Consider the following 12,553-nt stretch of genomic DNA (forward strand, 5'->3'; position numbering starts at 1 on the left):
AATATATTACTCATTATTATGGTTTTATAAGTGTACAATTGTTTTTAAATAAAAAAAAAAGGTTTTTGCAAGAGGGTCTTGTACAATGGAAGCATTCTGTGCTGCCCTGTGTTCTACAGAAGCCCAAACAACCAACGTGTGTTCTGACGACAACACAAATGAGGAAGATCCAAATCCTTCCTGGCACGTGAAGGCCACTGTACTTCTGTGACACGCTACAAAACTTCTTGTCTGATTTTACCCACGATTCACAGTTGGGCAGAGTGTGCACCAGTCAGCACTAGTTTGGGGACAGTAGGCACAGAAATCTGTAAGTGTGTGAGGGGAACAGACCGTGACCTGACCTCAGTCACAGTCAATCAAACACGTTTGAATGTTTTAAGCCGACTCTGGACACAATCGGGTACTGATAACTGACCCAACTGCAAACACAACGCAAAAGAGCAGGTGGGGACACGGGACTCTTGTAGACATGGTCACTCTCGTGAGAGTCTGATCCTGTAGTCTGTGATCCGTCATAAACGTGTGATCCCCGGTCTTTCAGGTGTGTGAACTCCAAGTCTATTCAGAATCGTAGGCATTCGTAGTAGAGGTGAGCGGAGGAGTTTCACCGTTAGATATCACTTACTGTTAAACATTCAAAGTTGGCCAGAAAATGATGCATGGCAGCTGAATTTCACTTGACTTTCTTTAGCCTAAGGCAGCCTGGTAAGTCCAAAAATGAGAATGTCTCGCAGTACCAATGCTGGTCAGAGGGGGCAGTAGAAAGTGTAGAAAAACACACAAAAAAGTAGAGCAGGAGAAGATGACTCGGGGAGTTTAATGGCCACCAAAGATATTTTTATTGAAACCACAAAGACTGTCTTTAGTCTGAGACACTGAGACTTTGTGGTGCCCTATTTCCAGACGACTCTGACTCTACCTGCGCTCTCTGAGCCCCTCCCACCTCCTCCTCCTCCTCCGCCGCCGCCGCCTCCTCCTCCTCCTCCTGCCCCTTCCCCGGAGTTTGTTGCACTCGTTGCAGTAGGAGGGTTATGGGAGAGAATGACGTCGCCTTGACTGCAAGTCACATCGACTCCTCCGTTTGTTTTCATTACTCCGTCTTTTTAATACTCGTCACTCCTGCGAAATTAAATGTGAGATGATCCGCCGCTGTTGGTTTCGACCCGCGTCTGTGCCGTTCGTCCTGTCAACAGCAGCAGCAGCGGCAGCGGCAGCAGCAGCAGCAGCAGCAGCGCACTCTCTGTCTGTTGCGGATTACTGCTGATAATACGCAGTAGACTAATCCACTTGTGTTTAGCTGTCAAACTATGCGTTAGAAGAGAGAGTGAGGGAGAGAGAGAGAGAGAGAAAGAGGGAGGGAGAGAGAGAGGAGACGGAGCCCAGACTTTACCGTGCGTCTTTTTTTGTCCTTTGGAATATACCGCTGCCCAGCAACACACCCACCTGACAACTCTGAATGTCGTAATTAAGGTAAGGACGTGATATAGCTCACTGTTATGTGTGCGTGTGTGTTTTGTTTCTTTATTTATGGAAGAGAATTAAAGAAAGCGCCACCAACTCCGCGCTCTGTCCGCATCCCCGAGTCCTATTTTGCCGTGGGAGAGAGCGAAATCTAATAACTTTCAACCGGAACCGTTAAGCCGTGTGTGTGTGTGTGTGTGTCGTCCGCGATAAAAGTCCGCCAAGTAAGTTTACGCAGACAATGTTGTGCACTGAGAGAAACAGCTGCAGCACTTTTATTGCCGCTGACAGCAGTTTTGACGTGTCTGCGCGCACCTGTGCGTAGGTGGCGAGAAATGTTGTGCTGTCACTCTTTTTTTTTCCCCCTCACCAGTCATTCGTGAGCCGCAAACGAAAAGCCAAACTTTAAGCAACAGTGTAGCGTAACAACAGCAATTATGAAGGAGAGTGATAAAGTATTTCATCTGCACAAACGCAAAACCCAGACAAACGCAGGTTTTACGCACAGCGAGGCACAATCACGGCTGAAGCACAACCAGGAATCATTATTAAGACAGTTACCGGTGATCATTTCTCTGTTTCTATTCAAGTATGTACACATTGGCGTATGCGTTAAGACGCAATTTGGCCAGCGACCTGAATAACTTATGTGACACTGTGGCCATGCACCGGAGCAACGCTTTATCGTCACATTCTTTATTGACTGTATGTTTTGTTTGCGCCGCGTCTGCACGTGATCGAGCGGGTCCCGGCCGCTAAAACAACAGTTAAAGTTATGTCGCAGCTCCAGAGTGTTGTGGCTGTAAGAGCAGTAACTATTGAGTGACAGGTTCGGGGCCAATGCACGAATGGCCTGATGAGACTGGCGGATTTCTGCCTCGTCTGTCCAATAGAAGAAGCGGAGGTGGGAAGTCAGAGAGAGCGAGAGAGAGAGAGAGGGAGAGGGGGAGAGAGGGAGAGAAAAAAAAAGCCCAGCCAACGTCACGCAGATACATTAACCCTTGCGGTGCATTTTTTTTTCTTTATGTAATATTCAGTGTATATTCCCTGTTGTGCCGCGATTAGGTTAATCTAATCTAAAAGTACTTTACTGACTTTCTATTCGCATTCTCACCTTAAACTAATTATTAACTGTTGTTGTCATTTCTTATTAAAAAGGAAAATCATCAAAAAGGTGAAAATAAGAAAACTTCACATAATTGACAAAAACTAATCTGTTTTTGTTTAACCTTATTACTTTGTTGTCCACCCCAAACTAAAAACAGTACATATTATAGTATATTCACATCAAAGATTAAACAGATTTTCATATTCCTCAGTATATAGTTTCATTACAGGAATTTGTAATCTCTACCTAAATGAACCAAATGGACTCTTTTAACTAACCGGATGCTTTATTTGCAGCTGTGTGATTTAACACATTTCTAATAACAAACGTGTAAAAGTCTCATGTCTTTATTTCCCTCTCCTTCTGGTCTCATTTCCCAGGTAAATCAATGAGCCTGCCATGGAGACCAAAAGATACCAACATTTCTTCGATGGAAGTGATACAGAGAACAAATGGTCTCAGATCCCCAGCACCATGGAATACTGCTGCAGCACAGAAGATTCAAGTCCGACTAGTGGTGATACCTTCATGGACATAGTCAACGTCAGCTGCCCTGCTGGAACCGCAGCCACCGAGAGCAAAGACAACAATATAAAGAAGCTGGAGCAGCCAATGCGTCGACTTGGCCAGAACCAGTCATTTGTTCTGCCACACTTCAACAACTCTCTCCACGGTCATAAGCAGGAAATGGACTCCAAGGAGCTTTCCAAGACTGTGGCTGAGTCTATGGGTCTGTATATGAATGCTGCCAGGGAGGCAGACTTTGCCTTCAACCAACACGGGGGCAGCACCAGCCCTGGGAAGATGTATTCAGTGTGTGGACGGCCTCTTGAGGAGACCAACCGTGGAACCACAAAGAGTCCCAAGATACAGCAAATAGGTTTCCAGCTGTCCAGCACCACGCCTAGAGAATGCACCGCTGAGACTCCAGTCAGCTCAGTGTCAATGATGGTCTCATCTGTGTCCTGCAGCCCCCAGAACTCCAGCTCCATCTCCAGCCCCGGGGGCAGCAACAATATGGTGTCATCAACCACCAGTCCCCCGACGTGCTTTGGACCGATGTGTCCATCCGTGAGTAGTCCGGTCAGCCAGACGTCTTGTCCTGTAACTCTGGCCAACATCAAGCACAGGAATTCAGCCACCTGCAGCCCTGTAGAGTCCACTACAGTGGGCTCACCACCCCTCACCAGTCCACTCAATGTCATGAGGTCTCCCATGTCAAGCCCCCAGAGTATGAGCAGTGTGACATCGCCTCCATCCTGCAGCACTACATGTAACATGAGGTCGTCCGTCTCGAGCCCCACTGGTGGCAGCTGCACTGCCAACAACTGCAACACAGTAAGGCCGTCCATCTCCAGCCCGGCCACGGGGAGCGCTATGGCTGTCAACAGCCCACAGAACCCGTCCTCTGTGGGGTTTCCTGTGTCCAGTCCTGCTGGTGGACTGGGTCTGGTGCAGAATGACACCAACAGCCCAGAGGCAACAGCTCTGGCCACGGACACAGACTTCAAGAACTTTGAGTTCCCTAAAGTAGAGATGGTAGATGGGGAGATGTTCAATGTCGGCTTAGATCAGATGGGCATGGTTAAGTACATTAAGAACGAGCCTGGGACTGACTTGAGGAGCATGTGTTTGGGTAGCTCCAAATGTAATGCGAGTAGCACACCCTTTATCACGCAGATTAAGAATGAGCCAAACAAAAACGAGGGCTGTATGAATCAGCAGTCCTATTGTGAACAGTCACCCTCTCTTGGCCTCTTTCCTGTGTCTGAGACCACCTATTTGTCCCTGAGGAATAACATTGACGAGTACAGTCTCTCTGGTATCTTAGGACCCCCAGTCTCTATGAATGGGAGCTATGAGCCCGACGTGTTCTCCAACAATGTCATGTCTAAGGGCGTTAAGCAGGAGTCAAATGATGGCAGCTACTACCAAGAGAACAACAGCATGCCCACGTCGGCCATTGTTGGGGTTAATTCTGGGGGACACTCATTCCATTATCAGATTGGAGCCCAAGGAACAATGTCTATCACGCGGCATGATGTGAGGGACCAGTCCAACCCTTTGTTGAATCTAATTTCACCCGTAACTGCGTTAATGGAGTCGTGGAAATCTCGGCCAGGCATGTCATCCAGAGGGGAAGGATACCCAGGTCAAAACTGCATCACAGACAACATGTCCAGGTAAGGACAGTTAAGATATCGCTCTGTGTGTCTCAGATGTCTGGCTTGAAACACCTGAGTTGTGTTCAGCGTTCAGACTTGGCTTTATTCAGTACACAGCAGAAGTCGTCAGTTTTTTTTTTTTTGCAAGCATACCTGTGTAACAGCCAGCAGCCTGTCTCTCCAGAGGATCAGATAAATGGACGGCCAGTTTGTTACAGTTAGACTCCTGTTGCACGGGGGATTTAGGGTGTTTGCTTGGAAAAGTGCTAAATAATAACAACAGCGGAGCTTGGGAAAGGCAGCGGGATGCTGGCTGGGGGAACTGGAATTAAAAGACGGCGCCCGCATCTTTGTTATGGTATCATGTGATCACAACATCATCTCTAGCACAAGCACTGCCCTGTGTCCTACTGTAAAACAGAGACAAAGTTTACCTCTTATCAGTGGCCTTTTTGTATGTGCAACAACAAAAATTATTGTGTTATCTGTTATCGGGAGGTCCAGCTCAGACCTTGTGTAACACAAATACTGTATCTGTTTTTATGGGCCCTAGGCCATGGGCAGCAACATAAATTATGAATGATTGATCACATGCTTTTGTTGCCAAACTGATTAAATAAGTAGTTTCTTTTTGTGAGGTTGGGGGCTGAAACAAAACACACAGGCCAAAGGGAAAAATCTATGATAGCTGCCAATCTGGTGATGTGTTGTTGTGCTTCTAATATATTCAGGTGACAGTTAATTTTTCAGCATGACTAATAACACTGAATCTGAAAATACATAAGTGCATATAAATACACATTCAACCAACGGTGAGACATGGCAGCTGTTTATTTGTGATAAATTAAAGCAAAGTCTGTGAAAGTATGTGTTCCTGTAATGTGGTGTTTTTTTAAGGTAACGGCGACTGTCTATTGGGGCTTCTCATGAAACATATTACTAACATCTATTAATGCATGCGATGTCATAAATTCACAGTTTTTTATGGGCTCACAAAGCAAAGTCATAAATGACTTCCTGCTTGCTTGGCTTTGATAAGAGTCAGGCACTGTACAGTACTGTGTTAGACATCGGCGGGACGTTAGCGCGCGTCGCTGGAAGTTTCACTGTCACTGTTCAGGCAGTGATGCTGCACAGAGTCTCAAAATGGAGATTTATTAGATGAAGAAAAGTTTTCCTGATTGAATTTGTGCGAACCGACTTTGCTCCGACCGTGCTGCCATTTCAATCATCTGCTGTCGTTCTGCTTTCTTCAGCTCAGACTGCAGGGACAAGTTTGGAGGAAGGGACGGGGGTAAAATTCACTTAATTACAGTGTTTCGTCACAGCATTTTCACACGGGTCATTGACTGCCAGCTGCCTTACTGTTGTGTGCAAGTGCAAAACAAACACCGCATTAGGAAACTGTTCCCATGGTATTTTTTCAATTTTTTTTGTATCATTTATTTACTGCACCTCATCCAGATTTAACCAAGTTATCTTATCATCAGTTATGTGTTGTTTTGTTTGTCTGACATTAATTTAGGTCAATGTGTACAGTCCAATCTTTTCTAGAGAGTAGATATGTTTGTTTGTGTGTGTGTGTGTGTGTCTCTATATATATGTGTGTGTGTGTGCGTGCTATAACAAGGCTTGCAGCTCTGAGGAGACTGATACAGCCTGTTACCTTGGAGGCGACCCATATGGCAGGAGCCAAAGCGATGCTGACGGGATCACTGCCACCTTGGTCCTAATGAGATCCAGCTTAGCCCTAATGTCAGACAGGATGACAGTAAGAGATGGGCCACATGGCAGGCAGCCAGAGAAGCAGACAGCCACAAACACACACATATAAATACATCACACAGTACATACACTTATTTCACACACACACACACACACACGCTGAAATGTCTTAGCCAGAATGGAACAGTCTAACGTTTTCGCAGGAGATGCAGTTGCACCGGTAGTATTGTATTGATTGACAGCTATACTTAGACACAAACTGAAGCCTATTGTACCCTGCAAGGAAATCGGTGACAGGGTCGATCAGTTGGACAGAATTCATGATGCCCAGCACAATATTTTTAATAGGCAAAGTAAAAAAGCACAAGTTAAAACTCTCTGATCCACTGAAGACTTGGATGACTGAGTGTAAAGTCCCATGGCTCCTCCTCTCTCAACCCCCCCCCACCTCACTTCAGTTTCCTCAAAAATGGTTTTAATTAAAACTGGCTGCTCATCTGAGCAGTCTGGATTATTTTGTGCAGAATAGTTTGAACTTGTATTTTCAACAGAGGAGAAAGAGGTAAAATAAAACGGCGAGCCTGACCAGCAATTGTAATGAATATTTATTTAACTTCTTCTTCCAATAAGTTCCGTCAGTTCCCAATCATCACATTTTGCAGTCTGAATTCACAGCTCCAAGTTGCCCTTCTTGATTATTTCCATGACACTGTACTGTCATTATGAAAAAAATGTGATTTATATAAATATATATAGATGCAGAGATGATGATAAAAAGTGTGTTGGATTATGTTTGCTCACTGCTTAAATCTCCAAATCTCTCATCACCCTATTTGGGGCATTTTTGCTGCATGGTTTTCACAGTAATGCCTCCCCCAGTGAAATTACTCTAAAACGTTTCAGTTCTCTGACCTCATAATTTCATAATCTGACAAATATTAAAGACTCAAAATGGAAGCCAATAATTTTCGTTTTTTTCAGTTTGATAAAAATAAACTTTCCTGTAGCCAAGAGAAAAATAACACCTTTGTATATCGTGGCGTTTCTCTTGCTTTAAGCTTGCAGCCACTTTCTTCAGATGGACAAAATACCCGTCATGAGGCACTAGATTTAAGCGGGGAGAAGGCTTCAGACTGGACTCCGGCCAACTCTCAATGTTCTGCAGGGGGATGAAAAGGCATACTCCTGAGAGCACACTAATAAGGCTGTAATTGTATGTTCCTCCACTAAATTAATGGATGTAAATGATTTGATTAATTCAGACACCGCTGGATACTAATATCCAATTAAATCCCGACACCAGGCATGCACAGGGGCTCCTAGTGCATTATGGGTCCCTGACTAAAAAGCGGGCAGCTGCTTGTTTAGGTTTCAGAGAGGATGTTACAGGTGAACGTGTTGGGGAATTGCCGTGGGTCTCATACGTCGACACATTAATTGGCGCATTCTCTAGTGTGCTGTCAGACGTTTAAATTATAGATGGTATTAAATGAGGAATGTTGTCATTTCATTTAGCTTTCTTTCTAGACAAACTGAAATTAACTAGGTCATATTTGTCTGTCATTAGTGGCATGCTTATGTTTTGTAATTAAATCAAATTGAATGGCTACCAGGTATTGAAAGTAATGTATTCTAACCTTTGTTGAGACAATCATATGATCATTCATGGTAATTAGAACCAAGGAAGTAGATTGTGCAATAGCAGCTTGCACTTAGTTATATAAAATACAATGGATGAGAGGCACAGGATAAAAAAGAGCATTGATTTCTTGAGCTGACAATAAGGAGGAACTGCTGGTTGCAGGTACTTCCTAGAAAAAACAGCCGCCCTGGATTCTTTTCAAACTAAAATCTTTCCAAAGTTCCTAATATTTAAAGCTCTTAAAAGTAGTGTGTATAGCAGATGCAGATATACAGTAGCTGCAGTGGATTTTTTAAACTAAACTAAAATGAACTGAAACCTGAACTAGAACCTCGCCGCTGCGAGGGGACAGTGCTCACCGCGGCCACTCTCCGAAAACCAGCCTTCTTTCACACAAATAGACACAGCATAATTATTTAGCAAGTTATTCAAATTTCTATTACTGCCACTCGAAAAATATCTAAATGAATAAAACGCCTGTTTGAAACCTGAATGAAAAAAAAAGCCCATCTGATTCCCTTTTTCCCTTTTCTTATTCTTTTTTCATCTGGGCAGACCATCCCTTGTTTGTGTGGGAGGCTGAATACAGCTGAGAAAAACGGCAGCATTCTAAGTGTGAGTGGCGAGAATTGGTCCGACTACTGAAATCCTAATTTTAAAATGAAAATAAAAAAAATATATATATATATAGTATGTGCTCGGAAGCTAAAAAGACGAAAACACCATTGAGACATTTTAGAACCTGGTCTGCAAACGTTTAAGTTAAAGAGAAGGATTTTTACGTCGTGTGCTTTTGAGCAAAGGTTTGGAACGAGGCTGAATCAAGGGGAAATGGTGTCAGATGTTGGATACTGGGATCAAGTGATTAGAAATGTTCTCACTATGTTGGAAAGTGGGATCAAATGATTAGATTGTGCCGACCGGGTACAAACCACAGAGTAGATGGTGCTTGAAGATATTTTCACAATAGAGAAGTAGCTTAATGCTCTCATGATATTGAAAAACGCTTTGAATTCAGATTTCATTTTTGAATGTTTTTGCCTTTTACAACCAGTGACGCAGTAGTTTACATCCCCAGAATCACCATACACATGCAATCACTCCATCATTTTTACTAGTTTTTTTTCCATAATTAATATATAACAGAAAAAAAGAATTGTGAGCCTAGACCTATAATCTTTGACAATATCATATTCATATCACTTCATATAGACAACCCAGCCCTGTAATGAGCCCTAATCCATTTCTGTTTCTTTAAAAAAAAAAAACGTTTTTTTACAATGTGATAGATTTCTCTTAGCACTACTGGAACGTTTTTTAATGAATAAAACACATTTATGAAACTGGAATGAAAAAGCCTTAATATAAAAACAAGGTTGCTGTTTTTTTGTTGGTTTTTTTAAACAAAAAAACTACATTTTTATATCACCTCTCGGTGTGGGTGGTGTTTGTGCAGCAACCATGCCCTCAAGGTCTTCATGTGGTTTCATGTCCACGTGAATGGGACGGAGGGACAATTTTAATTCATATGTCTGGCCATGGCTGTAGCTCTTGTGGAGGCATGGAGAAAAAAAATGAAATGCAGAACAGAAGGAAATGGCAGATCTGATTTAAATGTTCCACAACGTTATCTTAATTTGAATTGCTATGTGGGCGACATGAATGGAACCCTTTTTTTTTTTTCTTCTACCTATAGTGACAGTAATCTTTTTAAAAGAGCCAACAGTGTGGCACAATGATCGGATGCTTTTGTAGCACAGAAGAGAAAGCCTGTAAAAAAAGTCTTCACTCTCCCTCTCCCACGCACAGCCATGCACACACACACACAGCAAGCACACAACACCACCACCATTGACGCCAAAAACAACAATAACGACAGCACACATTCTAGGCCAGACTTGACACCCCAATAAAAGTGTGGTTAGTGCTGGCCAGAGCTCCTGGGATTTGAATGCTTGTCTTGTCCTCATTTGAACTTTTTTTCCTGATACACAGTCTGGTGACAGAGGGCCAGATTTCCACTAGGCTAGGCCTGTAGTTGGAGATCTACTCTCAATTACCTACCGCTGACATACCCTTCTGTTGTTGGGGTCATTACCAAACTGTATAAAGAAGGTGGAAACTGAATACCAGGCCTTCAACAAAGCATAGTGTATGCTTCTTTGTAGTGTTGAATGGCCTGATTTTTTTTTACAGCACGCTGCTTTGTGAACTACTGTAGCTGAATGGCAGCCTTTTGTGTCCAAAGTGCTTTGTTTGCCTCGCAGGCAAGAAGTTTTGAAAATCACACAAGTGGTCTTAGCGATCACCTGAGCCCGTGAGCTTTGTTTCTGGGAGAATATAGCAGCGCGTTCAGGGATCAGTAATATACAGCGGCGTGACTACAGAAAATACATATTAAATCACAAATGACAGGGATTAACTGGTCATAAGAGCCAATATCCAACGTCCTAAACAAAATGAATTGTTTGTTGAGCTAAATACTGGTGGATGTCTAATTCATTGGGTAGGCATTATTCATGTGGAGCTATAAAAAGCAATGAGATCTATATTTTAGTTTTGGTGTAGATGAAGCTCCTGTATCTAACTCCCCTCTCTCAGCTTATTGCTTTCCCGCTTTACTTGACTGAGCAAACAAGATATGTCTTTATCATTCATGTTTAATTAGAGGTTGCCTAAGTAATCACGTCAAAATACTTATAAAGGAAGGCACTTCAACAAAAATCTACATTTTTCTGCTTGAGAGGCTCCCAAAGTAGGCCATGCATCGTTGGCTCAAATAAAATGGAGGGTGTTTTTTTCGTGTGTCCTTATTACATAACACACACAGACACACACACACACACACATACAGTACATGCTGCGCATCCACAGACACTTTAGCATCAGCACAGCCTGCGATTCAAAAAGGCGCTGCTGCTGACTGTGACTTAATAACTTTGTTTTTGTCCAAATAGCTGAGTAAGAAATTGTCTATGCAGGGAATGGGGAAAAAAAAGAAGTTCTTTAAAGGGTTTCTTAAGAGCTTTGTATAAAGATTTTAGTTTAGATGTTTTCACGGAGATGTTTTTGTAGTACATGCGTGTGCTTTAGCCTTCTACACTACAGTCTACAGAAATCACAGTGACCTAGAAAGCACACCTAATGAGTAGTTGTCTGTTTTGGTATTCTGTAGTGGGGAAAAAAAACCCTCACTGATTTGTGGTCTTAGTCAAGCATTCACTTCAAACCATAAACATCATCCTATGGAATCCCCGTTCTTGAGATTCTGACTTCTCCAAAGCACACAAATCATGTCTGAAGCTTCACAGCCGCCTGTGACACACTGACCCAGCAGGTAAAAGAATGCCCCCCAGGATCAAGTGGCAAGTCAAGAGAAAGCTCCTATATCGTACTGAACCTGTTTGAAGAGATCAGTTAGCTGCCTGACGCTGCAAACGGGTGAACTTGTTTGGCAGGAAGTGTTCACCGTTAACAGAATAAGAGACAAGGAAACTCATAACTGAAGGAATACGAAAGGGTCAGCTTCCTCATATTACACAAACTGAACACGTGTCTCTCTCTCTCTCTGTGACCTCGCGTTGTGTCGGGTCATGCGGTGACAACTGTGATGTCTATTGTTCTTTACTTGTTACAAATCTAAATAGAACAGTGCCAACATTGATTTATAACTGTTTATGTTACTTCATAAAGTATTAACATCCGTCATTTCCACGAGACACTTGGCCCGATCCAAAGAGGAGAACGCCAGGGATGCGTTTTCAGCTTTAACTTGAACGGATCACGCATTTGTGAGTTTGACAGGCCGTGTCAGAAGTAGGTTTTTAGGATGGAACCACTTGGCAATGGAGGGTAGTGATTGTTTGTGATCATGGCGAGCACAAATGGTTTTGGATGCGGTCACGTGTTAAAAAAAACTTGGCCTTTTCCAATGAGACATTTGATAGAACAATGTGATGGCATGGACTCTGTCAGTACTGTACACAATCCTGGGAAATGCTCAGTCATGGCCATTGTCCCCCGTAGAATTTATTGCCCCATACCTGGCACGAACAAACATTCTCCCCTTCAGTGTCTGTTTTTTGTTTTGTCCGCCTTCCTGCAACTGAGCTTCAGATGCCTGTTAAACAGAAAACTCAGAGAGAGAGAGAGAGAGAGAGAGTCTGGTCCTTCACAGAGAATTAGTTTTAAGTCTGAGCTCTTACTTTTATTTGCAGTCCTGCTCGGCTGCTGGAACTTCGAGAAAATTCAAATCAAACGCGTTGTTATACCGGACCTAATTTCTTTGTCTAACCACACCAACACAATGCTTTTGTTTACTGTCTTTAAATAGTTTCCAGATAATCAAAGGTGGGGAAAAAAAGAAGCAATGTAGGTTAACATTCAGGTTAATCTGGTACCAAACTTTAATTACCTTCATTTTCCAGCCACCAAAGCGGCGTAAATTAT

The 12,553-nt window shown here is 43.1% G+C and overlaps 1 protein-coding gene across 2 annotated transcripts in view; it reads left to right on the forward strand.

Annotated features, from left to right (window-relative positions):
- The first annotated feature begins 1,010 nt into the window (after positions 1-1,010).
- nr3c2 (nuclear receptor subfamily 3, group C, member 2) overlaps positions 1,011-12,553 on the forward strand; it is a 59,491-nt gene continuing 47,948 nt past the window's right edge. For both annotated transcript variants that reach the window (XM_044027666.1, XM_044027667.1), the window contains exons 1-2: positions 1,011-1,473; positions 2,953-4,755. In XM_044027666.1, the coding sequence (XP_043883601.1) occupies positions 2,972-4,755 (1,784 nt within the window). In that variant the 5' untranslated portion in view covers positions 1,011-1,473; positions 2,953-2,971. The remainder of the gene's footprint in view (positions 1,474-2,952; positions 4,756-12,553) is intronic.

Source organism: Solea senegalensis, linkage group LG6 (assembly GCF_019176455.1).
Source record: "Solea senegalensis isolate Sse05_10M linkage group LG6, IFAPA_SoseM_1, whole genome shotgun sequence".
Lineage (NCBI taxonomy): Eukaryota > Metazoa > Chordata > Actinopteri > Pleuronectiformes > Soleidae > Solea > Solea senegalensis.